Source organism: Culicoides brevitarsis, chromosome 1 (assembly GCF_036172545.1).
Source record: "Culicoides brevitarsis isolate CSIRO-B50_1 chromosome 1, AGI_CSIRO_Cbre_v1, whole genome shotgun sequence".
NCBI classification, from domain to species: Eukaryota; Metazoa; Arthropoda; class Insecta; order Diptera; family Ceratopogonidae; genus Culicoides; species Culicoides brevitarsis.
Window position 1 is genome coordinate 3,249,372 of NC_087085.1, and position 24,276 is coordinate 3,273,647.

A 24,276-nucleotide genomic window follows, 5' to 3' on the forward strand; every position below is an offset into this window, starting at 1 on the left:
TCGAACGAAGAAAAAAAAATGTTTTGTGTCTGTCTCTCTCTCATTCTATCGAGTGATAAATAATGCGATGAAATGGCGACTGACAAAACATTGAAATGGAGACCCAAAATCCAAAAAAAAAAAATTGCACAATGGTTTATTTTTTTTTCTATCTTGATTTGTTGATCTTGTTTCTACAAGAGTCAAAAGGGCAGAAAAGAAAATAAACGACGACGAGACAGACATTTTTCTCTAAAGTTTTTGGCACTCGAACATTCGTAAAAAAAACTCGATTTGTTATGAAAAGACAAATAAAGCAAAAAAAAAAAATCTGTGTGTGTGGAAATTTAGGACTTTTTGTGATTTTAAATGAAAAATAGTGCTTCCATATGAGGCTTAATGGTGATGATGCAATCATGTCAAACAAATGTGTTGTTCTCTAATGCACTTTTTCTGCCGAGAAAATAATTAAATTTATTGTTGTTCCATTTTTTTTTGTTGGACCCATTTCGAGGTGATTTAAAGCTTTAGGCAGAAGAAGAAAAATAAAATAATTGCAAGAAATGCGATTATTTGGAGCCCATTTCGTGATTTTTCTTTGAAAAATAATCTCATTTTATTGTATTTTTATGGAATTATTTTTGTAAGGCAAACTCAAATCATTTCAGTCGAATAAACAGCTTCACAAGACGGAATGAGGAAGAAACACAGAAAATGAACAAACGGTAAATAATCGAATTTATTTTTTCTCATGCACTAACATTTTTCCTCCTTTTGTATTCCTTTGACTCTCAAAAAAAAAACCGGCTGGCAAAGAAATAAATTGAAATTCAATGTTTGAACTCTGAAATGTCGAAAGGTTCGTCTTCGCGTTCGATCATTTCGCCTCGTAGCATGTCGAAACACGCAAATTTCTTGTTTTTCTTGTAAATTTTTATGTCATAATCCGTTTCGCAGTCCGGCACGGCACGCAGCACCGCCATGTATTGCTTCTCGTGCGGATATTTCAGCAAAAATTGGTTTTCCATTGAACCGATGTTTCTGCCCTGCGTTGAGATGATGCCAACAAGAAGAACAATAAAAATTCTAATCAAAAGTTTATGCAGCATTTTGCGTCGTTTTTTCTGCTCAATGAAATGCGTGAAATGTAAAAACTTTTCAAATTTAACACGAATTTTTTTTAAATTTTTTTTTGTCAGCCTGTCAGACTTTTTAATGGGGCGACTTAAAATAAAAGACTGAATAATTCACGAACTTCGTTCGCAAAAAAAAAATTTTTTTTGTGATAAGAAAAAATGTTGCCTTGACCTTTTGATCCCCCGACGAGATGTTTTGACTTTAAATGTGTGACAAAATGCGTACTTCACACGTAAATTTTTAATCAATTTCTGTCTCTTTCGTCGTGTGATTTATTCATAAAAACCGATAACAAAAAAAAAAGTTTCAAACTCCCCACAGAGTTCCGTGAAAAAAAAAAGATTAATGGTGTCTGGTTGGGATGTGCATACAAATATGCTGTGGAAATTTATTATTATCACAATGCCCACGGAGTAATTGGAACGTCAGACATTCCGTAGGCATCTCGTATGCAACAGTTTTCACCTTTTTGCAAGTCAAGTCGAGTCAATCCATCACCGCACGATTGTTTGTTTGTTGCGGTTCCCTCGGTTGTGCTTGTGTAAACTTATTATTAAATAGTTTGTGAGTGAGGGAAATTCTGCAGTTGGTTGGATTTGTGTCGCCGTTTTATTGTCACTTGCAATTAAAAATTTACATAGCGAGGTTTGAATTTTTTATTTAATTTTTTTATGTTTTTTTCTAAAGAAATTTTTTATTTTTTAATGAAAATTTTTTTTTCGTTCGAAAAATTTTTAAAATTATTTTTAATTAAATTTTTTTTTTAATTTTACAAAAATTATGAGCTTTTAATTTTTAAATAATTTATAATAAAAAAAAATAAATTTAAAAATATTAAAGAAAAATTTAATTTAAAGAAAACAAAATTATTTAAAAATTGTATAATTAATTTTTTTATTTAAAATAAAAAAAAAAATTTTGTTTAATATTTCAAAATTTATAAATAAAAAAAAATTTTTTTTTATTTTTTAAAAAAAAATAAAAATTATTTATTGAATAAATTATTTTTTGAATTGAATTTTCTTTTTAAAATGCAAAAAAATAAAAAATTTTTTTTTTATTTATTTAAAAAAAATATAAAAAATTTATAATTAAAATAAATTTTTATTTTTTTTTTCTAAATTTAAAAAAAGAAATAATTCTTTTAAAATTATTTTTAATTTTAATTAATTTTTTATATAATTTTTCTATTGTATTTTTATAATTTATTAATTTTTCTTAAATATGAGAATTTTTAAAAAATTTCAAAATTTTTTAATTTTCAAATATCAATTTTCATCAAAAAATTTTTTATCAGAATTTTTTATTTTTTCTCAAATCTGAATAAATATTTTATTTTTTTAATTATTTATTGTAATAATTTTTTTTTAAATTTTTGTTAATAAAAATATTTTTTTTATTATTTTATTTAAATTTTCTTTTTAATTTAAAAATTTATTAAAATCCTTAAAAAAATTTTTTTTAATTTTTTTAAATTTTATTTAAATTATTAATTCAATTTATTTTTTATTCTTAAAAAAATATTTTTTTTGGTATTCAAACTGTCATCTCTAAAAATAAGCAACAGACTAATAAAAATAAAATTTGTCAATAAAATGTCTCTGAACCGCCTCACTAACTAGCGGGAAATTCCATCATTTCCAACTACTTTTTGATTTATTTATGCTTGTCATCATCACGAATGCGACTCCTTTCTCGTTCATTCGCATCATTATCATAATAATAATAATAAAACATTAAATAATACGTCTCGCTTTTATTCGTCTATGATATTATGAGCTGAGCAAATAATGATAATATCACGCCAAAAACCATGTTGCGAGCGAGAGAGAGAAAAGGCGTGAAATAGCACGCGAACTTTTAATGCGAGTAACACTCAAACGAGCCCTCGGGCGTCTCACATTTTTTGTGTTTGTTTTGTCTGTCTTTCTTGCTGATGTCGCGTCTACACATTTAATGTCTTTGTCATTCACATGTTGACATTCCTTAGCCAAGTTTTTCTTCAGAATCCCAATTTTTCACTCGGTTAACGTTTTATTGCGGACTCACGTCACACTCTGTTGTCTGTTGGTTTTTTGGTAAATATTTTCTGATTCGAGAAACAAATCGAGGTAATTTGTATGCATACTCGGGGATTCGTAGCAAGCAACAAACTAAATGGGAAGAAATGCTAACTTAAGCTTATCTGACGTTATGAACTCAACTGAAACAACTCACATACGAAAAACTATGTTAACGAGAAGCTCTCCCGAGGCAACGCATAAATAATAATAAAACGTTTTCATGGGATGTTCAAAGGTTGCAGGCAGTAACGGGTAAGTGTCTTTCTTTTTGTTTCTAAAAAAAAAAAAAAAAATCTTTAGTTTGTAAAAAACTTAAATATTTTTTTAATATTTTTTTTATTTTTTTTTTTTAAATTTAGTTTAATTTAATTTAATTTAATTTAATTTAATTAATTTAATTTAATTTTATTTTATTATTTTATTTTATTTTTTAAACTTTTTTATTGGCTATGATCGATAATCTCCAAAACTATACGTTTCCGAGCATATGTTTCATGGAGAAAAATGATTCTTAAGACGTCAAGAGGGTTTTGCGCGAAAAAAATTTTTTCAAAAAAAATTTCACTGAAATTCCTTATCAGCATGAACTTTTTATTTTATTATTTTTTTATTTTAATATTTTTTATATTTTATAATTTTTTTTTATTTTTTTATTTTATTTTTTAATTTTTATTTTTAATTTAATTTTATTTAATTTAATTTTTTTTTTTTTAATTTATTATTTAATTTTTATTTATTTATTTAATTTAATTTTGTTTAATTTTATTTTTATTTATTTTTTTTTAATTTTTATTTTTTTATTGACTTTGCCATTCAATAATTGGCTATGATCAATAAGCTCCAAAACTATACGTTTTAGAGCATATGTTTCATGGAGAAAAATGATTCTTATGACTGAAAAAAGGTTTTAAGCGAAAAAAAAATATTCAAAAAAATTTTTATTGAATTTTTATTTTTTTATTTTTTTTTTTTTATTTTTAATTTTTTTATTTTTTTTTTTTTTTTTTTTTTATTTTTAAATTTCTTTGTAAACCTAAATATTTTTTTTCAGTAAATCCAAACCAAGCAAAAAAATATTTTTCAATTAATCCAAACCAAGCATAAAATTTCAAAAATTTCAAAAAAATTCAAATCCGGCACTGATTGCATCCAACAAAGAATTTCTGCTTCTGGGATGAAAGTTTCTCAAACAAAAAAAAAAGTTTTTTTTTGCAAATATTCTTCTTGATCAAACAACAGCAAAAATCAACATTTTCATCTCTCTCGTTGATCCTGATGACGTCATCAACGGCAAAATTTATGCAAATCCTCGTTTAATTCGTTGACCAAACAGTTGTTTTGCTAACTTTCGTAATTAATATTACTTTTACGGATAATTTTAAATTCAAATATGGCTTTACATGTTTATTTTAATGGCTTTTCCAACCACCGACGCAACGTTGTATGCAAATATGCGCCAAATTTGCCGCCCGAAGCCCGTAATTAAATGATATGTGGCAGGTTCATTAGTCGCGCCGCGCCATGAGTTTGAAAATTCATCAACAGACAATTTTTTTGCCCGAAACCATGAACAAGCGCAAACATATTATGCTAATTATCCTCGAGGGTCCGCTTTCGCATTCTTTCAAGAAAGCCATTTGTTTTTTTTTTCGTTTTTCATTCTGTAAAAAGTGGATCCAACTCAAAGGTGAAGAATAAATTACATCAAATTTGCGAGTAACCATAAAAAAACACGAGATGAGAGGCTTGAATTAAAATCAAGTCATTATTATTGCTGCTTTTGTTGTAACATGCGAAGACCAACGCAATTTTCGAATGAGATACGAGGCAAGATAATAAAGTTGCCCCAATTAAATTAAATTAATCTTTCGTACATGCGAGTTGTTAAAATTTATGTTACTTCGAGCGGTGTCGAAAGAATTTCAGGATAGAAGAACAAAACCACATCAAAGATTTACTTGGGGATCAGTTACGTTCGTTTTGAGACAAAATAACGGCAAAAATTGCTTTATTGACCTGTGTTGTCCTGAAACGTTCGAGATAAGATTACCCCACATAGAAACATAGAAAAATATGTAAAGCTGGAAATGAGGCGGAGACTTATATTGTCAACATTTATTTGAGTTACGAACAGTGATGGAATATTTTTTTTCATCAGGTTTTTCTTAAATTTAATTTAAAAATATTTTATTTTAATTAAAAAAAATAAATTTAAAAAAAAATAATTTTAAATTAATTAAAATTTAATTGATTTTTACGAAATTTGATTTAAAAAATATTTTCTAAACTTTTTTTTAAATTTAAAAAAATTAATATTGATTTAAAATAATAATTATTTAATTCAAAAAAAAATATTAAATTAATAATTAATTATTTAATTTAATTTTTTTAAAAATTAATTATTATTTTTTTAATTAATTATTAATATTTTTATGAAATTTATTAATTAATTTTTAAAAAATATTTTTTTTAATAAACAATAAAAATTTAAATTTTTAAATTAAAATTTAATTTAAAATGACTCAATTGATAATTTTAAAAAATTTTTATTAAAATTTTTTGAAAAAAAAATTGTGAGTTAATGTATAAATTTTAATTTTTTTAATTTAGGGATAAAATACCAAAAAATTTAAAAAAAATTTTCAAGCAAAATTTTTTATATAATTTTTAAATAAATTTTTTTTTTTTTTTGTTAAAATTACATTAATTAATTAATGTTAAAAAATTAATTCTGATTTTTTTTTTTTCAATAAAATTTTAAAAAAATTGTTTTAAATTTTGTTTAAAATCAATGTTAACTTTATTTTAATTATTTTTTTTTAAATTTTAAATTCTTTTAATTTTTTAATCTTTACTTAAATATTTTAAATTTTTTTATTTTTATTTAAATATTTTTACCTTAAAATTTTTTATTTTTTTTTAATTTTTTAATGTTTTTTTTAAATTTTAATTTTTTTTTTAATTTTTTAAGTTAAGAAAAATTTTCTTAAAACAAAAATTCCTTCTAAATTCCGTCACTGCTTATCAGTACAAGAAAATCTTCCCACTATTTGCGGCAAAAGTATCGTCAAAGGTTGAAATTCTCGTTATTGCATAGACGATTTGATTCTATTTTATTTTATTTTCATTCGGCTTGTTAAAAAAAAAGTTCCATCTCCAGTTAAATAACAAGTGAAAATTCGCTTAAATCCAATTGTTTGCTCTCGTTATTGGATATGGACGTGTCTCTTGTCAAATGTTACAACAGCACGAATCTCCCCATATTTGTCGTACTCAATCTATCAGCAATTCAAAACAATTGCAAAAGGAAAAAAAAGTTATAGGGAATAAATTGCATGTGTCATGAAATTTATGGCATGTTCTTCAGGCATTAACAAAAGATTATTTCAATTTATCAAGTATTTCATTTTAATTTTTTTCGTCTTTTTCTCGTCATAAAATCGTTTGTGCCTCGAAAAAAGGGGAAGGAATTATGTACAATAAAATAATCCGTAAGGCAAAGTTTATTGTGCCTCGCATTAAATTAAATTGTTCTGATTTAAGAGGACGACATGGCAACAGTAACAAAAAAAGTTTATTTTTTGACAAATTACCGGGCGTTGTCACTTGGAAGTAATATTTTTGAGCAAGATTAATAAATAAAATGTTAAAATAAATGTCATGCTGTCAAACGCAAAACAACTGTCATGAAGGCGTTAAATGAGAAAAATATTTTGAAGTACACTCCCAGCGTTGGATTTTATAATCAGATTGAGTTATATTACTTTATGATTGTTATTATCCTTCTGGTTCACGGATTTTATTGGATATGCACGACGAGGCGAAAGCGCAAATGTTACTTTTTTGGTAAGTTTGAATTTTTTTATAAATTTATTTTATTTATATTTTATTTTTTTTATAAATTGCTTTAATTAAATTTTTTTTTTATTTTTAATTTATTTATTAAACAATATTTTATTTTTATAATTTTGATTAAAAATATTCTTTTATTATTAAAAATAATTTAAAAAAATTTATTAAAATTTTAAAAATTATTTTTATTAATAAAATAAATAATAATTTTTTTTAATATTAATTTTTTTAATTTTTTAAATTATTTGTAATTTATTTTTTATTAAATATTTTTTTTTATTATTTTCTTATTTTTAATTTAATTTTTTTATAAATAAAAATATTAAATTAAAAATTCATTTTATTTTTTTTATTAAATTTAATTTTAAAAAATTTTAATTTAATTTTTTTAACTTTTTTTTAAAATTATTTTTTTATTATGAAAATAATTAAAATATTTTTTTTTGAATTTTTGTTTAAAATTAAAAATTATTTTTAATTTAATTTTTTTTTAATTATTTAAAAATTTATATTTTTAATAATTTATAATTATCATTTAATGATTTTAAATAATTTAATTTTTTTTTTAAATATTTTTTTTAGGAATTTTTAAGGATTTTCGGTAAGTATCCTTCTTTTCAACATGTTTTCCAATTAATTCAAACCAAGCAAAAATTATTTTTTAATTAAAAATTTAAAAAATAATTTTTTAACAAATTTTTCTCCACAAAAATTAAATTTTCATGGAATTTTAACAAAAATTTAATTTTTCTGAAGAAAATTTTGTCTTTCCTCAAAAATTTTAACCACATTTTAAACATTAAAACCAACTTTCCAGAACAAATTATCCTTCATTTGTTTCTAAGAAACCCAAAAGTATGCGATTCCCCATAATTTTCCCACAAATTTTATATCCCAACTATTTCATGTTACAATTATTTGACGTTGTGCCAGATGTGCACCGCCACACTATTTCTTTACAATTCGAGGAAACTGCGATAATAATAATTTTATAATTTTTTTTATAATCATATTATGATGATGATGATGATCTTGTTTGCCTGGTTAACATTTTATTATCATTAAAATTCATTTTTATTTTCAAAATAATTTTCACGTCGTTTTAATGCCTGCCAGCGACCAAAATCCATTCATAAAAAATAAAAGAACGGAAAAATCGTATAAATACCGAAGAATTACATTTAAAAAGCGAGCCCGAAAACTATCCTTAAGCATATCTCGTTTTTTTTTTATTCCGGATTAAAGAAACATGAAAAGATAAAAGTTTTTAAACGTATAAATATTGCTGAAATTACTCCCTCAAGAGTGTAATTTCCATTCAACCCACTCAACTCGTATGTGTGTTCCGAAAAAAAAAAAAAATGGGCTTATGCTCAAAAAATAAACGAAAAATTTTCTTTTCATCCTGATCTTTATTTCTTTCTCTTTCGACATAATAACCTACTGCAAACTAAACTTTTGTTTGCACTCTGGATGTTGTTGTTCTCGATGTGTGCACAATACAAAGACACGAGATGTAGATCTTCCTCCTTTTTTTCTTTTTATTTAAAGAAACATTTTGCTAACATTTTCGCAGAGAAAAATACAGTTCAGACCATAATCATAACACAAACGAGCATAATACTTTTGAATGACTCGTCTTCTTCTTCTTCTTCTTAAGTTTTAAGACCGAACAGGACAAGTTTCTTTGGTTTTACTTTTTTTTTTTGTTTTTTTCGGGTTTTGTTTCAAACATCATGAAAAAGCATTTTTTTCACATTAAAAAAAAATTATTTGTCTGTCCGTAATTTTAAAAAAATTACTTCAATATAAAAATTCAAAAAAAAAAAAAAAAAAAATTAAATTTTGAATTCAAAATTAAATATGGAAGAAAATTAAATTATATAAATATTAAAATTTAATACATATTTAAATTAAAAATTAAAATTTAATTTAATTTATTAAATAAAAAAAAAATAAAATTAAATAAAAAAAATTAAATAAATAATTTTTGTTTTAAAAATATCTTTTATCATAAAAAAAAAATAAAAATCAATGTAAGAATTTTTTAAATAATTTTTTTTGTAATTTTTAATTTTTTTTAGAAATTTTATTCTCAAAAAATAATTGATTTAATCAAAAAATTAATTATTAAAATAAAAATTAAGGAAAATTTTGTAAAAATTAAAAAAATTTAAATTGCGAAATTAAAAAAAAAATTTTTAAATTAAATAAATAAATAAAATAAAATTTTTGTGTTAAAAATATTTTTTGTCACAAAATCAAAAATTTTAAAAATTAATGTAAGAATTTTAATAATTTTCATTTTATTCTGAAATTCAGTTCAATTATTCTTAATTTCATTTTTTTTTAATTTTTCATTTTTCAATTTTTTTTTTTTTTTTCAAAAATTTCCTTTTAAAAAAATCAATTGAATTAATTAAATAATTATTTATTAAAATAAAAATTAAAGAAAAATTTGTAAAAATTAAAAAAAAAATTAAATTGAGAAAATTTAAAAAAAATAACTTTTAAATTAATTTAATTTTTAATTTGTTTAATTTTGTTTATTTAAATTTAATTTTATTTAATGTAAAAAAATTAAATTCTTTTATGAAAAAATATTTAAAAATTATTAAAATTTTCACAAACACAAAAAATACGCTCAAAAAATTTCCTTTTACCCACAAAAATTTTTCCAAACTCCTTTTTTCTCGTAATCCTGTAACATTACGTAACACACCTCCCTTTATGATGTTTAAGAAATTTTATTTTACTTGACCCGGGTCATGACATGAGGGTGTTTTTTTGTGTGTCTGTACGTGTGTGAAGTAATAAATAATGTAATAAGAAACTTTTCCTCGAAGGAAACTTTTTGGTTCTTTTAATTATGCTGATGATGATGACTACATGCGACGAAGATGATGTTCTTCAATCATTCTAAATTAAATTCGAAAAATTCCCAAAAGCGAAAATTTCTTGCAAAAAAAATGTAAAATTTAATAAATAAATCATTGAACAAGAAAATTTCGCCCGAAGAAATAAATAAAATTTTCACACTAAAAAATTTTTTGCTTCGTTTTAAATTCGAATCTTTTTTAAAATAAATAAATTTTTGTTATTTCTGGCTAACATAATATAATCCTGTTGATTACAATGTTCTGCTTCGTCATATTTTCCAACAAGGAAGGCAAAAAAGATTAAATTTTCATATTTTAAAAAATTTTCTCAGGCAACGTTAAGCTGTTTTAATGAAGTCTCAAGTATTTCCATTTAAAGAAGAAAGGATTAAAAGAGATAAAATTCAGCTTAAAAAGTAAAATATGACCAGATTTAATTTTTTTTCTTTGCATTTTTTAAATAATTCAACTTTTATTTATTTTTTCTTTAGTCATCATTTTCGATCGAAACAAATTTTTTTTCCATAATCAATGAGATGAAAAATTTAACAAATAATTTTCTCCGCAATTTCATACCACACAAAAAAATACATCAAAGAATTCATCAAATAAACAAGAACATGCACTGATTGGAATATTTTTTTTTTGTTTCAACGAATTTACACAAAAAAAAATAATTTGATGATTTTCTGAATAAAAGAAAAAAAAAAAACAAAAGGAAATATCGGCAAACAAAGTGTAATTACGCGATTCACGTCGATACACCTTCATTAATTTTTAATAAAGTTTATTGGAAAGTTCATTCGCGAGGAAATGAAGTTTTGTCACTTTTTATTATTTTTTTTACTTTTTTTCAGCCAACGAGCAAGTTTCATAAATTTATGTGACATCGAGAAATGTTTATAAATAAAAGGAAATAAAAATATCAAACTTACTTGTGTGTACTGCCGAAGTTTCTTCGCGTTTTATTTTTCGTATTATTTTTCCGTGCACGGAGTTTCCTTTGAAATAATTTTTCAAAATTTTTTTTTTCTTTTTTTTCAGTTGTTTTTTTCACTCACAGGTGACTTTAATATTTTTTCTATATTTTCACTTTTAGGAAATTACAGGAAACCCTTGATAATTTTGTGAATTTAAAGGAATTTCTATTTTTCACGTCTAGATGGGACCGAAAGCAAGCTCGTTCTGAACAAAGTTTTTCAATCAACTGGACTTGTAGAATTTTTTGGAGTGTGTTGCTTGATGGCATGTGAGGAAAATTTCCCCCTCCACAATTTTTCGCGAGAGAGAAAATTCGAAAGTTGTTCATTTTGGAAAAGTGAGAGGATTTGGGAGAGAAATGGAAGGTTTTTCTCTCAATGCGACAAAAAACCAGGCGTTCTCGTTGTTGTCATGAAATTGAAGTAAAAATAATTTTTATCATTTTTTCATAATTTTTTTTATGTTTTAATTAATTTTTTCCATAATTTGGCTTTAGAAAAAATTTAAAAAAAAAATATTCATAAAATAAACTATAAAAAATTAAAATAATTTTTTTTTATTTAAAAATTTAATTTAATTTAGAAATTTTATTTTAATTTTATTAATAATTATAATGAATTAAAAATTAAATAATTAATAAAAAAAAGTATTTTTAAAATATTTTAAAAATTATGGAAAAATATTGATTAAAAATTTATGAATAATTGTGAAAATTAAATTTTTGAGTTTTATATTTAAAATTAAAATATTTTATTGAAATAAAAAATTATAAATATTTTGGAAAAAATCAATTTAATTAAATTGAGTATAAAAAATAATAAAATTAATTTATAAAATAAATAAAATAATTAATTAATAAAAAAAATAATTTATCATAAAAAAATATTTTTTTATTGTTTGATTTTTTTTTAAATATTTTTAATATTAAATTTTAATAATGCAGAGAAAAAATTAAATTAAGAAATAATAATTTTTGTTTTTGAAAATTAAAAATTTAAAAAAAAAATTTGATTAAAATTTAAAAAAAAATTTGTTAATAAAAATTTAAAAATAAAAAAAAACAATAAAAAAAATAAAAACTGTAAGAAAAAAAATTATTAAATTTTATTATTTAATTTTTTTAAAGAAAATTTAAAAAATAATTTCGTTAAAAATAAAAAATAAATTAAAAAAAATAATTAAAAAAAAAATTAAAAAAAATAAAAATTGTAAGAAAAAAATTATTAATTTTTTTAAGGAAAATCAAAAATTTTAAAAATAAATTCGTTTAAAATAATAAAAAAAAATTATAAAAAAAATCAATTGAAACAAATTTTTTTAAGCAAAAAATCATGAAATTTTTATTTATTATTTTATTCAATTTTTTTTTATATTAAATATCAATTACCTTCCTAATTATTTTTTAAAACATTTTTATCTAATTTTTTAATTATTTTAATTTTTTTATACAATAATAGCCTTCACAATTCACTTCTACATTTGATTAAAAAAATTCTGCCTTTTTTTATTTAGGTAAATATTTACAATTCGAAGCACAATTTACGCACAATATCATTCGAAAAAAAGGCCAATTTTCAATTATTGGTTCTTTTTCTTTTGTGAGATATTTTTGTTCAATATCAAGATTCAATATTTTTTTTATTAAGTAAGATCTTCTTAATTTGTGTTCGTTTTCCCTTAAAATTAATTTTAAAATACTTTAACCTTTATCCTAATTTTAATTTTTTGGTAAACTTTCCTATCCTTAAATTTAATAATTTTTTTTTAAGATTCTAGAATTTAATTGAAGCGTCATCAAAATTAATTTTTCTTCGCTAAAAACTGGTTTAGATTTCCGTGAATGGCCTTTCAGAAGCGTCACTGGCATTTTTGCGTCGATTCTCGAGAATTTTGGTCGCTTGTTCGAGAGTTTCTGTGTAAAAAAGTGGCGTTTCTCCCGTTTCCGAGTACTTTGTCTCGTCGAGTTTCGAAGTTTTGCCAAGCACGATGTTGAAGGCGCTCTCGTCGTAGCTGTGACATCCCATGTAGCGATAAAGGGGCTTCTTGTTGTATTTACAGCCGCCCGATTGCGCTCCAATGGGACAAACGCATTCTTGTGTGAGGACACATTTGATCCACGGCAACATGATGCGTTGAATGACAAACGGGGTTCGAACGAAAAAAACCGCACTCATCGAGACCATTGGGATGAAATAAAAAGATTCGGGGTTCATGTCGAAATATTCGAACATTTTTTGATGCGTGCGACTCGAGACAGCTTGTTTGTTCGTGGTCCAGCCAAGTACGCCGAGCGTACTGTTTTCAGTCTTGCGCGTTAGCAGCGTCAAATCGCGCGTCGTCACATTGCTGCGAACGCGATTTTCGTTTTCCGTGAAAAGGATCAGTTTGGCGTGCGACAGGGCATTTTTGATGATGAGCGGGCGAAAGGCATGCATTCGCTCGTCGGCTACAAAATCCGGGAATGCTGACAAATCGAAGGGTATCACAGTGCATTTGGAGTTGTTGCAAAGCGGCGAAGTCGTTAACGTGCGTTGATCGTCTTCCGACAGGCCCAAGTCGTAAATGAGCATCGTGACATTCGGCAAACGCATTTGGACACTTTGCACGAACAAAACTGCCGTATCGAGTTGTCCTGCCCGCACATACGTGACAATGCAGAAATCCAACCTGCCATTTGGCGTGTTAATTGCCGCCGTTGTCGGCTTGAAACCCAACATTTCCAAATATTTCTCGTCAATTTCGAGACTTTTGTCGTTTTTCTTCGACAAATTGTCCTTGAAAACCTGAATTTGTTGGTGCGTTTGCGACATTATGTTCTTCAGCGAGTCATTTTGCTCCGTTGCCGGACCCAAGATGAAAAAGAGGAAACTCGTGATGGTTATAAGCACCAAAAAAATCAAAATATTCTTCGTTCGCATCTTTTTCGTACGTCTTAGCATCGAGATAATACCAAATTTACGACATTTCTATTGAAAAACAAAAAAATTAACATCACGTGTGACAAAAAAAAAATTAAAACTCACCTAATTCTATACGAGGAGGCATTATTTCCCTGTTTTTCTGTTTCTTAAGCAATCGCATCGCAATTCCTGTAAGTTCCATTGACGCCGACAACAATTTTCTGCCAAGGAGCCAAAAAAAGGGGTGTGTGTGTTAATGCGTTTTGTCTACTGCAACATTTAACTTCTAAAAAACTTCTGAATCTGAAAAAAAAAATTTTTTTTAAAAATTATTTTAAATATTTTTAACTAAAAATTTAACTTACGACTACGAAAAAGACGAAATTTGATGCAATTCGGAAGTTTTAAGAGCGCCCAACGCTCTCACCGAATTCACTATTTTCGCGTTTTACGTTTTTGCAGTGTTTTTGGGAGATTTCTTGCTCACAAGTCTCTTCCAAAGTCATTAAATACTAATTTGAACGATTGAATGGGAGTAAAAATGTTGTTGAAACCTGAAATATTCTAATTTTTAAGATGTTGTTTTGGTTTTCTAAATTTTATTGTGCACTCCTCACAGCTGGATAGTTTTTGCTTCGGGATCCGTTTCGTCTTGAAGTGTCGATTTGGATGTCGTTTCAGAAGTTATCCGATGATTTGAAAAAAAAATAAGATCAAAATATGATTTTTTTATTAAATAAGCAATCTTTGAATTTTCCGTATTTTTTTATCAATTTCAAGTTTAAGCACAAAATTTCTATAAAATGATTAAAAATGATAAATTAGAGCCCTCTGACAAATTTCTATCCATTTGGAGCAAGATTTGACAAAAATAGCTTTGACACAGTTTTTGACACAGTTTTTTTGCTCTTGATTTAGTTTTTAAAACAAAACTATGTCAAAGAAAAAATTTTTTTTTCAGTTTCAATTTTTGGGCAGTTTTGAGTTATAAAATGATTAAAAATGATAAATTAGAGCCCTCTGACAAATTTCTATCCATTTGGAGCAAGATTTGACAAAAATAGCTTTGACACAGTTTTTGACACAGTTTTTTTGCTCTTGATTTAGTTTTTAAAACAAAACTATGTCAAAGAAAAATTTTTTTTTTCAGTTTCAATTTTTGGGCAGTTTTGAGTTGCAAAATGATTAAAAATGATAAATTAGATCCCTCTGACAAATTTTTATCCATTTGGAGCAAGATTTGACAAAAATAGCTTTGACACAGTTTTTGACACAGTTTTTTTGCTCTTGATTTAGTTTTTAAAACAAAACTATGTCAAAGAAAATTTTTTTTTTCAGTTTCAATTTTTTGGCAGTTTTGAGTTATAAAATGATTAAAAATGATAAATTAGAGCCCTCTGACAAATTTTTATCCATTTGGAGCAAGATTTGACAAAAATTGCTTTGACACAGTTTTTTTGCTCTTGATTTAGTTTTTAAAACAAAACTATGTCAAAGAAAATTTTTTTTTTCAGTTTCAATTTTTTGGCAGTTTTGAGTTATAAAATGATTAAAAATGATAAATTAGAGCCCTCTGACAAATTTTTATCCATTTGGAGCAAGATTTGACAAAAATTGCTTTGACACAGTTTTTTTGCTCTTGATTTAGTTTTTAAAACAAAACTATGTCAAAAAAAATTTTTTTTTTCAGTTTCAATTTTTTGGCAGTTTTGAGTTATAAAATGATTAAAAATGATAAATTAGAGCCCTCTGACAAATTTTTATCCATTTGGAGCAAGATTTGACAAAAATTGCTTTGACACAGTTTTTGCTCTTGTTTTTTTGCTCTTGATTTAGTTTTTAAAACAAAACTATGTCAAAGAAAAATTTTTTTTTTCAGTTTCAATTTTTTGGCAGTTTTGAGTTATAAAATGATTAAAAATGATAAATTAGAGCCCTCTGACAAATTTTTATCCATTTGGAGCAAGATTTGACAAAAATTGCTTTGACACAGTTTTTGACACAGTTTTTTTGCTCTTGATTTAGTTTTTAAAACAAAACTATGTCAAAGAAAAAATTTTTTTTTCAGTTTCAATTTTTTGGCAGTTTTGAGTTATAAAATGATTAAAAATGATAAATTAGAGCCCTCTGACAAATTTTTATCCATTTGGAGCAAGATTTGACAAAAATTGCTTTGACACAGTTTTTGACACAGTTTTTTTGCTCTTGATTTAGTTTTTAAAACAAAACTATGTCAAAGAAAATTTTTTTTTTCAGTTTCAATTTTTTGGCAGTTTTGAGTTATAAAATGATTAAAAATGATAAATTAGAGCCCTCTGACAAATTTTTATCAATTTGGAGCAAGATTTGACAAAAATTGCTTTGACACAGTTTTTGACACAGTTTTTTTGCTCTTGATTTAGTTTTTAAAACAAAACTATGTCAAAGAAAAATTTTTTTTTTCAGTTTCAATTTTTTGGCAGTTTTGAGTTATAAAATGATTAAAAATGATAAATTAGAGCCCTCTGACAAATTTTTATCCATTTGGAGCAAGATTTGACAAAAATTGCTTTGACACAGTTTTTGACACAGTTTTTTTGCTCTTGATTTAGTTTTTAAAACAAAACTATGTCAAAGAAAATTTTTTTTTTCAGTTTCAATTTTTTGGCAGTTTTGAGTTATAAAATGATTAAAAATGATAAATTAGAGCCCTCTGACAAATTTTTATCCATTTGGAGCAAGATTTGACAAAAATTGCTTTGACACAGTTTTTGACACAGTTTTTTTGCTCTTGATTTAGTTTTTAAAACAAAACTATGTCAAAGAAAAATTTTTTTTTTCAGTTTCAATTTTTTGGCAGTTTTGAGTTATAAAATGATTAAAAATGATAAATTAGAGCCCTCTGACAAATTTTTATCCATTTGGAGCAAGATTTGACAAAAATTGCTTTGACACAGTTTTTGACACAGTTTTTTTGCTCTTGATTTAGTTTTTAAAACAAAACTATGTCAAAGAAAAATTTTTTTTTTCAGTTTCAATTTTTTGGCAGTTTTGAGTTATAAAATGATTAAAAATGATAAATTAGAGCCCTCTGACAAATTTTTATCCATTTGGAGCAAGATTTGACAAAAATTGCTTTGACACAGTTTTTGACACAGTTTTTTTGCTCTTGATTTAGTTTTTAAAACAAAACTATGTCAAAGAAAATTTTTTTTTTCAGTTTCAATTTTTTGGCAGTTTTGAGTTATAAAATGATTAAAAATGATAAATTAGATCCCTCTGACAAATTTTTATCCATTTGGAGCAAGATTTGACAAAAATTGCTTTGACACAGTTTTTGACACAGTTTTTTTGCTCTTGATTTAGTTTTTAAAACAAAACTATGTCAAAGAAAAATTTTTTTTTCAGTTTCAATTTTTTGGCAGTTTTGAGTTATAAAATGATTAAAAATGATAAATTAGAGCCCTCTGACAAATTTTTATCCATTTGGAGCAAGATTTGACAAAAATAGCTTTGACACAGTTTTTGACACAGTTTTTTTGCTCTTGATTTAGTTTTTAAAACAAAACTATGTCAAAGAAAATTTTTTTTTTCAGTTTCAATTTTTTGGCAGTTTTGAGTTATAAAATGATTAAAAATGATAAATTAGAGCCCTCTGACAAATTTTTATCCATTTGGAGCAAGATTTGACAAAAATTTCTTTGACACAGTTTTTTTGCTCTTGATTTAGTTTTTAAAACAAAACTATGTCAAAGAAAAATTTTTTTTTTCAGTTTCAATTTTTTGGCAGTTTTGAGTTATAAAATGATTAAAAATGATAAATTAGAGCCCTCTGACAAATTTTTATCCATTTGGAGCAAGATTTGACAAAAATAGCTTTGACACAGTTTTTGACACAGTTTTTTTGCTCTTGATTTAGTTTTTAAAACAAAACTATGTCAAAGAAAATTTTTTTTTTCAGTTTCAATTTTTTGGCAGTTTTGAGTTATAAAATGATTAAAAATGATAAATTAGAGCCCTCTGACAAATTTTTATCCATTTGGAGCAAGATTTGACAAAAATAGCTTTGACAAAGTTTTTGACACAGTTTTTTTTCTCTTGATTTAGTTTTTAAAACAAAACTATGTCAAAGAAATTTTTTTTTTCAGTTTCAATTTTTTGGCAGTTTTGAGTTGCAAAATGATTAAAAATGATAAATTAGAGCCCTCTGATAAATTTTTATCCATTTGGAGCAAGATTTGACAAAAATAGCTTTGACACAGTTTTTGACACAGTTTTTTTGCTCTTGATTTAGTTTTTAAAACAAAACTATGTCAAAGAAAATTTTTTTTTCAGTTTCAATTTTTTGGCAGTTTTGAGTTATAAAATGATTAAAAATGATAAATTAGAGCCCTCTGACAAATTTTTATCCATTTGGAGCAAGATTTGACAAAAATAGCTTTGACACAGTTTTTGACACAGTTTTTTTGATCTGATTTAGCTATTGAAAATTTAGTTTCAATTTTTGGGCAGTTTTTAAAACAAAACTATGTCTTGATTTAAAAACAAAACTATTTTTTTTCAGTTTCAATTTTTTGGCAGTTTTGAGTTATAAAATGATTAAAAATGATAAATTAGAGCCCTCTGACAAATTTTTATCCATTTGGAGCAAGATTTGACAAAAATTGCTTTGACACAGTTTTTGACACAGTTTTTTTGCTCTTGATTTAGTTTTTAAAACAAAACTATGTCAAAGAAAAATTTTTTTTTTCAGTTTCAATTTTTTGGCAGTTTTGAGTTATAAAATGATTAAAAATGATAAATTAGAGCCCCTTTGACAAATTTTTATCCATTTGGAGCAAGATTTGACAAAAATTGCTTTGACACAGTTTTTGACAATGTTTTTTTGCTCTTTATTTAGTTTTTAAAACAAAACTATGTCAAAGAAAAATTTTTTTTTCAGTTTCAATTTTTTGGCAGTTTTGAGTTATAAAATGATTAAAAATCATAAATTAGAGCCCTCTGACAAATTTTTATACATTTGGAGCAAGATTTGACAAAAATTGCTTTGACACAGTTTTTGACACAGTTTTTTTCTTGATTTAGTTTTTAAAACAAAACTATGTCAAAGAAAAATTTTTTTTTTCAGTTTCAATTTTTTGGCAGTTTTGAGTTATAAAATGATTAAAAATGATAAATTAGAGCCCTCTGACAAATTTTTATCCATTTGGAGCAAGATTTGACAAAAATTGCTTTGACACAGTTTTTGACAAAGTTTTTGACACAGTTTTTTTGCTCTTGATTTAGTTTTTAAAACAAAACTATGTCAAAGAAAAATTTTTTTTTCAGTTTCAATTTTTTGGCAGTTTTGAGTTACAAAATGATTAAAAATGATAAATTAGAGCCCTCTGACAAATTTTTATCCATTTGGAGCAAGATTTGACAAAAATTGCTTTGACACAGTTTTTGTTGACAAACATGGAGCAAGCTGACAAAAAAGTTTTTGACACAGTTTTTTTGCTCTTGATTTAGTTTTTAAAACAAAACTATGTCAAAGAAAAATTTTTTTTTCAGTTTCAATTTTTTGGCAGTTTTGAGTTATAAAATGATTAAAAATGATAAATTAGAGCCCTCTGACAAATTTTTATCCATTTGGAGCAAGATTTGACAAAAATTGCTTTGACACAGTTTTTTTGACATAGTTTTTGATTTAGTTTTTCTCTTGATTTAGTTTTCAAAACAAAACTATGTCAAAGAAAATTTTTTTTTCAGTTTCAATTTTTTGGCAGTTTTGAGTTATAAAATGATTAAAAATGATAAATTAGAGCCCTCTGACAAATTTTTATCCATTTGGAGCAAGATTTGACAAAAATTGCTTTGACACAGTTTTTGACACAGTTTTTTTGCTCTTGATTTAGTTTTTAAAACAAAAATGTCAAAGACAAAAAATTTTTTTTTTCAGTTTCAATTTTTTCAAGCAATTTTTTTGCAAAAATTGGGCAATTTTTATAAAATGATTAAAAATGATAAATTAGAGCCCTCTGACAAATTTTTATCCATTTGGAGCAAGATTTGACAAAAAATTGCTTTGACACAGTTTTTTTGCTCTTGATTTAGTTTTTAAAACAAAACTATGTCAAAGAAAAATTTTTTTTTCAGTTTCAATTTTTTGGCAGTTTTGAGTTATAAAATGATTTGATAAATTAGAGCCCTCTGACAAATTTTTATCCATTTGGAGCAAGATTTGACAAAAATTGCTTTGACATTTGACAAGACACAGTTTTTTTGCTCTTGAAGTTTTTAAAACAAAAATTGTTTTTTTTTTTTCAGTTTCAATTTTTTGGCAGTTTTGAGTTATAAAATTTTTAAAAATGATAAATTAGAAAAAACAAATTTTAATTTTGGAGCAAATTTGACAAAAATTTTATTTTTTCGAAGATTTTTGACACACTTGATTTAGTTTTTAAAACAAATCTATGTCAAAGAAAAATTTTTTTATCAGTTTCAATTTTTGGGCAGTTTTGAGTTGCAAAATGATTAAAAATGATAAATTAGAGCCCTTGACAAATTTCTAATTTGGAGCAAATTTGACAAAAATTGCTTTATATTTAGTTTTTTTGCTCTTGATTTAGTTTTTAAAATAAAACTATGTCAAAGAAAAATTTGGCAGTTTTAAAGTTTTGATTAAAAAATTGACAAATTTTTATTTGGAGCGAAAATTTTTTTGACAAAGTTTTTTTGCTCTTGATTTAGTTTTTAAAACAAAACTATGTCAAAGAAAAAATTTTTTTTTCAGTTTCAATTTTTTCAGTTTTGAGTTTTAATATTTTTTTTTAAATTAGAGCCCTCTGACAAATTTTTAATTTTAATTATTTGACAAAAATTTTTTTAGTTTTTGAAAAAATCAGTTTCAATTTTTTTGGCAGTTTTGAGTTATAAATTATGATAAATTAGAAATTTTTTCCATTTGGAGCAATTTTACAGTTAAAATAGTTTTTGAAAATTATTTAAAAAATTATTAATAAATTTAAAAAATTAATTTTATTTTTTTATGATTAAAAAAATTTGTTTTTTTTGGAGCAAATTTGACAAAAATTGCTTTTTTTTTAAAAAACTATGTTTTTTTTTAATTTTTTTTTTTTTCAAAAAATTTTTTTAATAGAAAAATTATTTATCAAGAAAAGAAAAAATGTAATTTTGCCGCTATTTTTATTTTCTCAACGCTGGATAATTTTTATTTTGACATCCATTTTACTTCTTTGTCGATTTGGATGTCATTTCAAAAGTTATCCAACCCAATAAAAAAATCAAAACAAACAAGTGTGAGATTCATTTTTTTGCGTATTTATCGTCAACAGAGCCATGTCGTCGCCTCACAACTTTTCCATGCCAACAAGCAGCGGCGCTCCATCTTCCGACATCGTGAAGCAAGGTTGGCTGTACAAACGTGGCGAACACATCAAAAATTGGCGAGCTCGTTACTTCATCCTCAAAACAGATGGTTCCCTCGTTGGCTACAAAACACTCCCGGATGCCATGATGCTCGCCGAGCCCACAAACAACTTTACAGTTCGCGATTGCCAAATTATGTCGTTCGACAGACCGCGTCCCTTCACCTTCATCATTCGCGGATTGCAATGGACGACGGTAATTGAGCGGATGTTTCATGTCGAAAGTGAGCGCGAACGTCTTGAATGGGTCGAGGCGATACGAAATGTCGCGAATCGCCTCACGGAAGTCGATCAAACGAATCAAGCGAATTCCGCGGACATGAACGACGTGGAAATGGCTTCGATTGCGGCGGAAGACGAGCTGTTGAACGAGAAATTTAGCGTGCAAGGCACGTCGACGGGAAAAATTTCGGGCAGGAAGAAAGTTACGTTGGAGAATTTTGAGTTTTTGAAGGTTTTGGGAAAGGGGACTTTTGGAAAAGTCATTTTGTGCCGTGAAAAATCGACAGCCAAGCTGTTTGCCATAAAAATCCTTAAGAAGGAAGTCATTATACAAAAAGACGAAGTTGCTCATACAATGTCGGAGAATCGGGTGCTGCGTAGTACGAATCATCCGTTTCTAATTGTGAGTTTTTTTAATATTTTATTATTTTTTTATGATTAAAAAATCGTAAAAATTAAAAAAAAATTTATAATTTAAAATTTTTTCTAATTTTTTTAATTTTTTTTTTTTTTTTTTTTTTAAAAAATTTTTTTTTATTTTATTTTTAAAAAAATTTAAAAAAAAATTTAAATAAAAAAATATTTTTATTAAAATAAATATATTAAAAAAAAAAATTTTTAAATTTTTTAAAAATTTTTTTAAATTTATTTTCAAAATTTTTTATTAAAAAAATATTTTATTTTTTATCAAATTTTGAGAATTTTAAAAAAAATTTTTTAATTTTTTTTTCATGAAAAAATTTTAAATTTTTTTTTTTATTTGAAAATTTTTACTTTTATTTATTTATTTTTAAATTTTTAAAAAAAATTTTTAATATTTTTTATTATTTTAAAATTTTCTAATTATTTTTTAATTTTAAATTTAAAAAATTTTTAATTTTAATTTTTTTTTAATTTTTAACAAATTAAAAAATTTTTTAAATTATTTTTTGAAAAATTTTTAATATTTGAGACAATTATTTTAATTTTAAAAAATGATTTTTTCAAATTTTTAAAAAAATTTTAAGATTTTTTAATAAATTTTTTAACATATTTAAATAAATTTTAACGAAATTTTCTTTTTAGTCCCTGAAATATTCCTTTCAAACTGCCGATCGCCTGTGCTTCGTCATGCAATATGTCAATGGAGGAGAATTATATTTCCATTTAAGTCGCGATCGTGTCTTTTCGGAAGACAGAACACGTTTCTACGGTGCCGAAATCATCTCTGCCTTAGGATATCTCCATTCACAGAACATAATTTATCGCGATCTGAAGCTGGAAAATTTACTTCTCGATAAAGATGGTCACATCAAGATCGCGGATTTTGGATTGTGCAAAGAAGACATCACTTATGGAAGGACAACGAAAACTTTTTGTGGTAAATTTCTTCAAAAAATTAATTTTTTCATAAAAAATTAAAAATTTCTCAAAAACTTTTTAGGAACTCCCGAATATTTGGCTCCCGAAGTGCTCGAAGACAACGATTACGGTCGTGCCGTAGATTGGTGGGGAACGGGCGTCGTAATGTACGAAATGCTCTGCGGAAGACTTCCGTTCTACAACACCGATCACGAAGTTCTGTTCAAACTCATTCTCGTCGAAGATGTCAAATTCCCGCGAAATATTTCGCCCGAAGCGCGAAGTTTACTCGGCGGATTGCTGGTTAAGAAGCCCGAGGAACGTCTTGGCGGAGGACCCGATGATTATCGAGAGATTCAATCGCATGCCTTTTTCGCGTCGATCAATTGGCACGACTTGGTTTTGAAGAAAATTACGCCGCCATTCAGACCGCAAGTCACTTCCGACACAGATACGCGGTACTTTGACACGGAATTCACGGGCGAATCGGTAGAATTGACGCCGCCAGATCCGAAAACGGGACAACATTTGTCTTCCATTCAAGAGGAGCCACATTTTTCACAGGTAAGAAAATTAATTTTTTGATGAAAAATTTTTATTTGAATTTTTTTTCTTATGAAAATTCAGTTCAGTTATCAAGATGTGTCATCAACTTTGGGAACGTCATCCTCATATTTCAACAGCGGTTCTCTTCTGTAATCAAAAAAAGTCTTCTACAAGGAAAATCCATAAAAAAAATATCAAAAAATGAAATTGTAACGATAATAAGACATATCATGTTAAGCTATGTTTAAGGTTAATAAATAAGAAATTTTGCAACGAAAAAAAAAATTGTTTTATTTTCTTCCATAAAAAAATTAATAAAATATTAAATTTCAACGATATAAATTTAATTTAATATTTTGTAAAATTTTTTTAAACATTTTTTTAATAGTTTTTATATTTTTTATTTAAATTCAGTTTGAAAATTTAAAATATTTTTTTTAAAAATAATTCAAGAATTTTTTTTAAATAAAAAAAAAAAAAAATAAAATTTAATTTTTAAAAAAATAAATTTTTTTTTAAAAAAATTTTTTTTTTTTTTTTTTTTTTATTATTTTTATTATTTTTTTTTTTTTTTAAATATTTTATTTATTATTTTTAATTTTTATTAAATTTATTTTTTATAATTCCAAACATCTTTAAAAATTCATTGTTATTGTTTTTATTAATTAATAAATTTTTAAATTAAATAAAAATATTTTTAATAATAAATAAAATTAATTAATAAATAATTGAATAAATAAAATAATTTAATAAATTAAAAAAATAATTAATTTAATTAATTATTAATTTATAAACAATTTTAATATTTATTAATAATTAATTAATTAATTAAAAAAATCTTTTTTAAATTTATTTTCTCAATATTAATATTATGGAAAAAATATTTGAAGTAAATTAAAATCGGCTTGAAAAATGGAATTTAAACGAAAAATTCAAATGCCATAATTTTTTTTGTCGATTTGACACT

The 24,276-nt window shown here is 24.6% G+C and overlaps 3 protein-coding genes across 5 annotated transcripts in view; 1 reads left to right on the plus strand and 2 right to left on the minus strand.

Moving 5' to 3' along the window:
* The window catches only part of LOC134837165 (calbindin-32), a 78,615-nt gene extending 67,542 nt beyond the window's left edge, over positions 1-11,073 (minus strand). For both annotated transcript variants that reach the window (XM_063852516.1, XM_063852515.1), the window contains exon 1: positions 10,846-11,073. The gene's annotated coding sequence lies outside the window, so the exon portion shown is untranslated. The remainder of the gene's footprint in view (positions 1-10,845) is intronic.
* A 1,282-nt stretch (positions 11,074-12,355) lies between these two features.
* On the minus strand, positions 12,356-14,393 carry LOC134836838 (uncharacterized). 2 transcript variants are annotated; one of them, XM_063852079.1, is made up of 3 exons: positions 14,157-14,393; positions 13,915-14,094; positions 12,356-13,857 (listed from the first exon to the last, which is right to left on the minus strand). In XM_063852079.1, the coding sequence occupies exon 3, from the start codon at positions 13,828-13,830 to the stop codon at positions 12,718-12,720; it is 1,113 nt and encodes a 370-aa protein (XP_063708149.1). In that variant the 5' UTR covers positions 13,831-13,857; positions 13,915-14,094; positions 14,157-14,393; the 3' UTR covers positions 12,356-12,717. The 2 variants fall into 2 exon arrangements, with proteins under 2 accessions (XP_063708149.1, XP_063708150.1); XM_063852080.1 differs by having other exon boundaries at positions 13,915-14,088; positions 14,153-14,393.
* Positions 14,394-21,048: 6,655 nt separating this feature from the next.
* On the plus strand, positions 21,049-23,574 carry LOC134833255 (RAC serine/threonine-protein kinase-like). Its single transcript, XM_063847521.1, has 4 exons — positions 21,049-21,825; positions 22,488-22,782; positions 22,846-23,327; positions 23,391-23,574. Exons 1-4 carry the CDS (start codon positions 21,112-21,114, stop codon positions 23,460-23,462), a joined length of 1,563 nt encoding a protein of 520 aa, XP_063703591.1. The 5' UTR covers positions 21,049-21,111; the 3' UTR covers positions 23,463-23,574.
* Positions 23,575-24,276: the final 702 nt, after the last annotated feature.

Excerpts from the sequence above, each read along its gene's own strand:
- LOC134836838 (XM_063852079.1), bottom strand. The coding sequence starts at position 13,830 with ATGCTAAGACGTACGAAAAAGATGCGAACGAAGAATATTTTGATTTTT.
- LOC134833255 (XM_063847521.1), top strand. The coding sequence starts at position 21,112 with ATGTCGTCGCCTCACAACTTTTCCATGCCAACAAGCAGCGGCGCTCCA. Across the intron at positions 21,826-22,487 it reads CGAATCATCCGTTTCTAATT|TCCCTGAAATATTCCTTTCA; the intron begins GTGAGTTTTTTT and ends TTTTCTTTTTAG. Across the intron at positions 23,328-23,390 it reads AGGAGCCACATTTTTCACAG|TTCAGTTATCAAGATGTGTC; the intron begins GTAAGAAAATTA and ends ATGAAAATTCAG.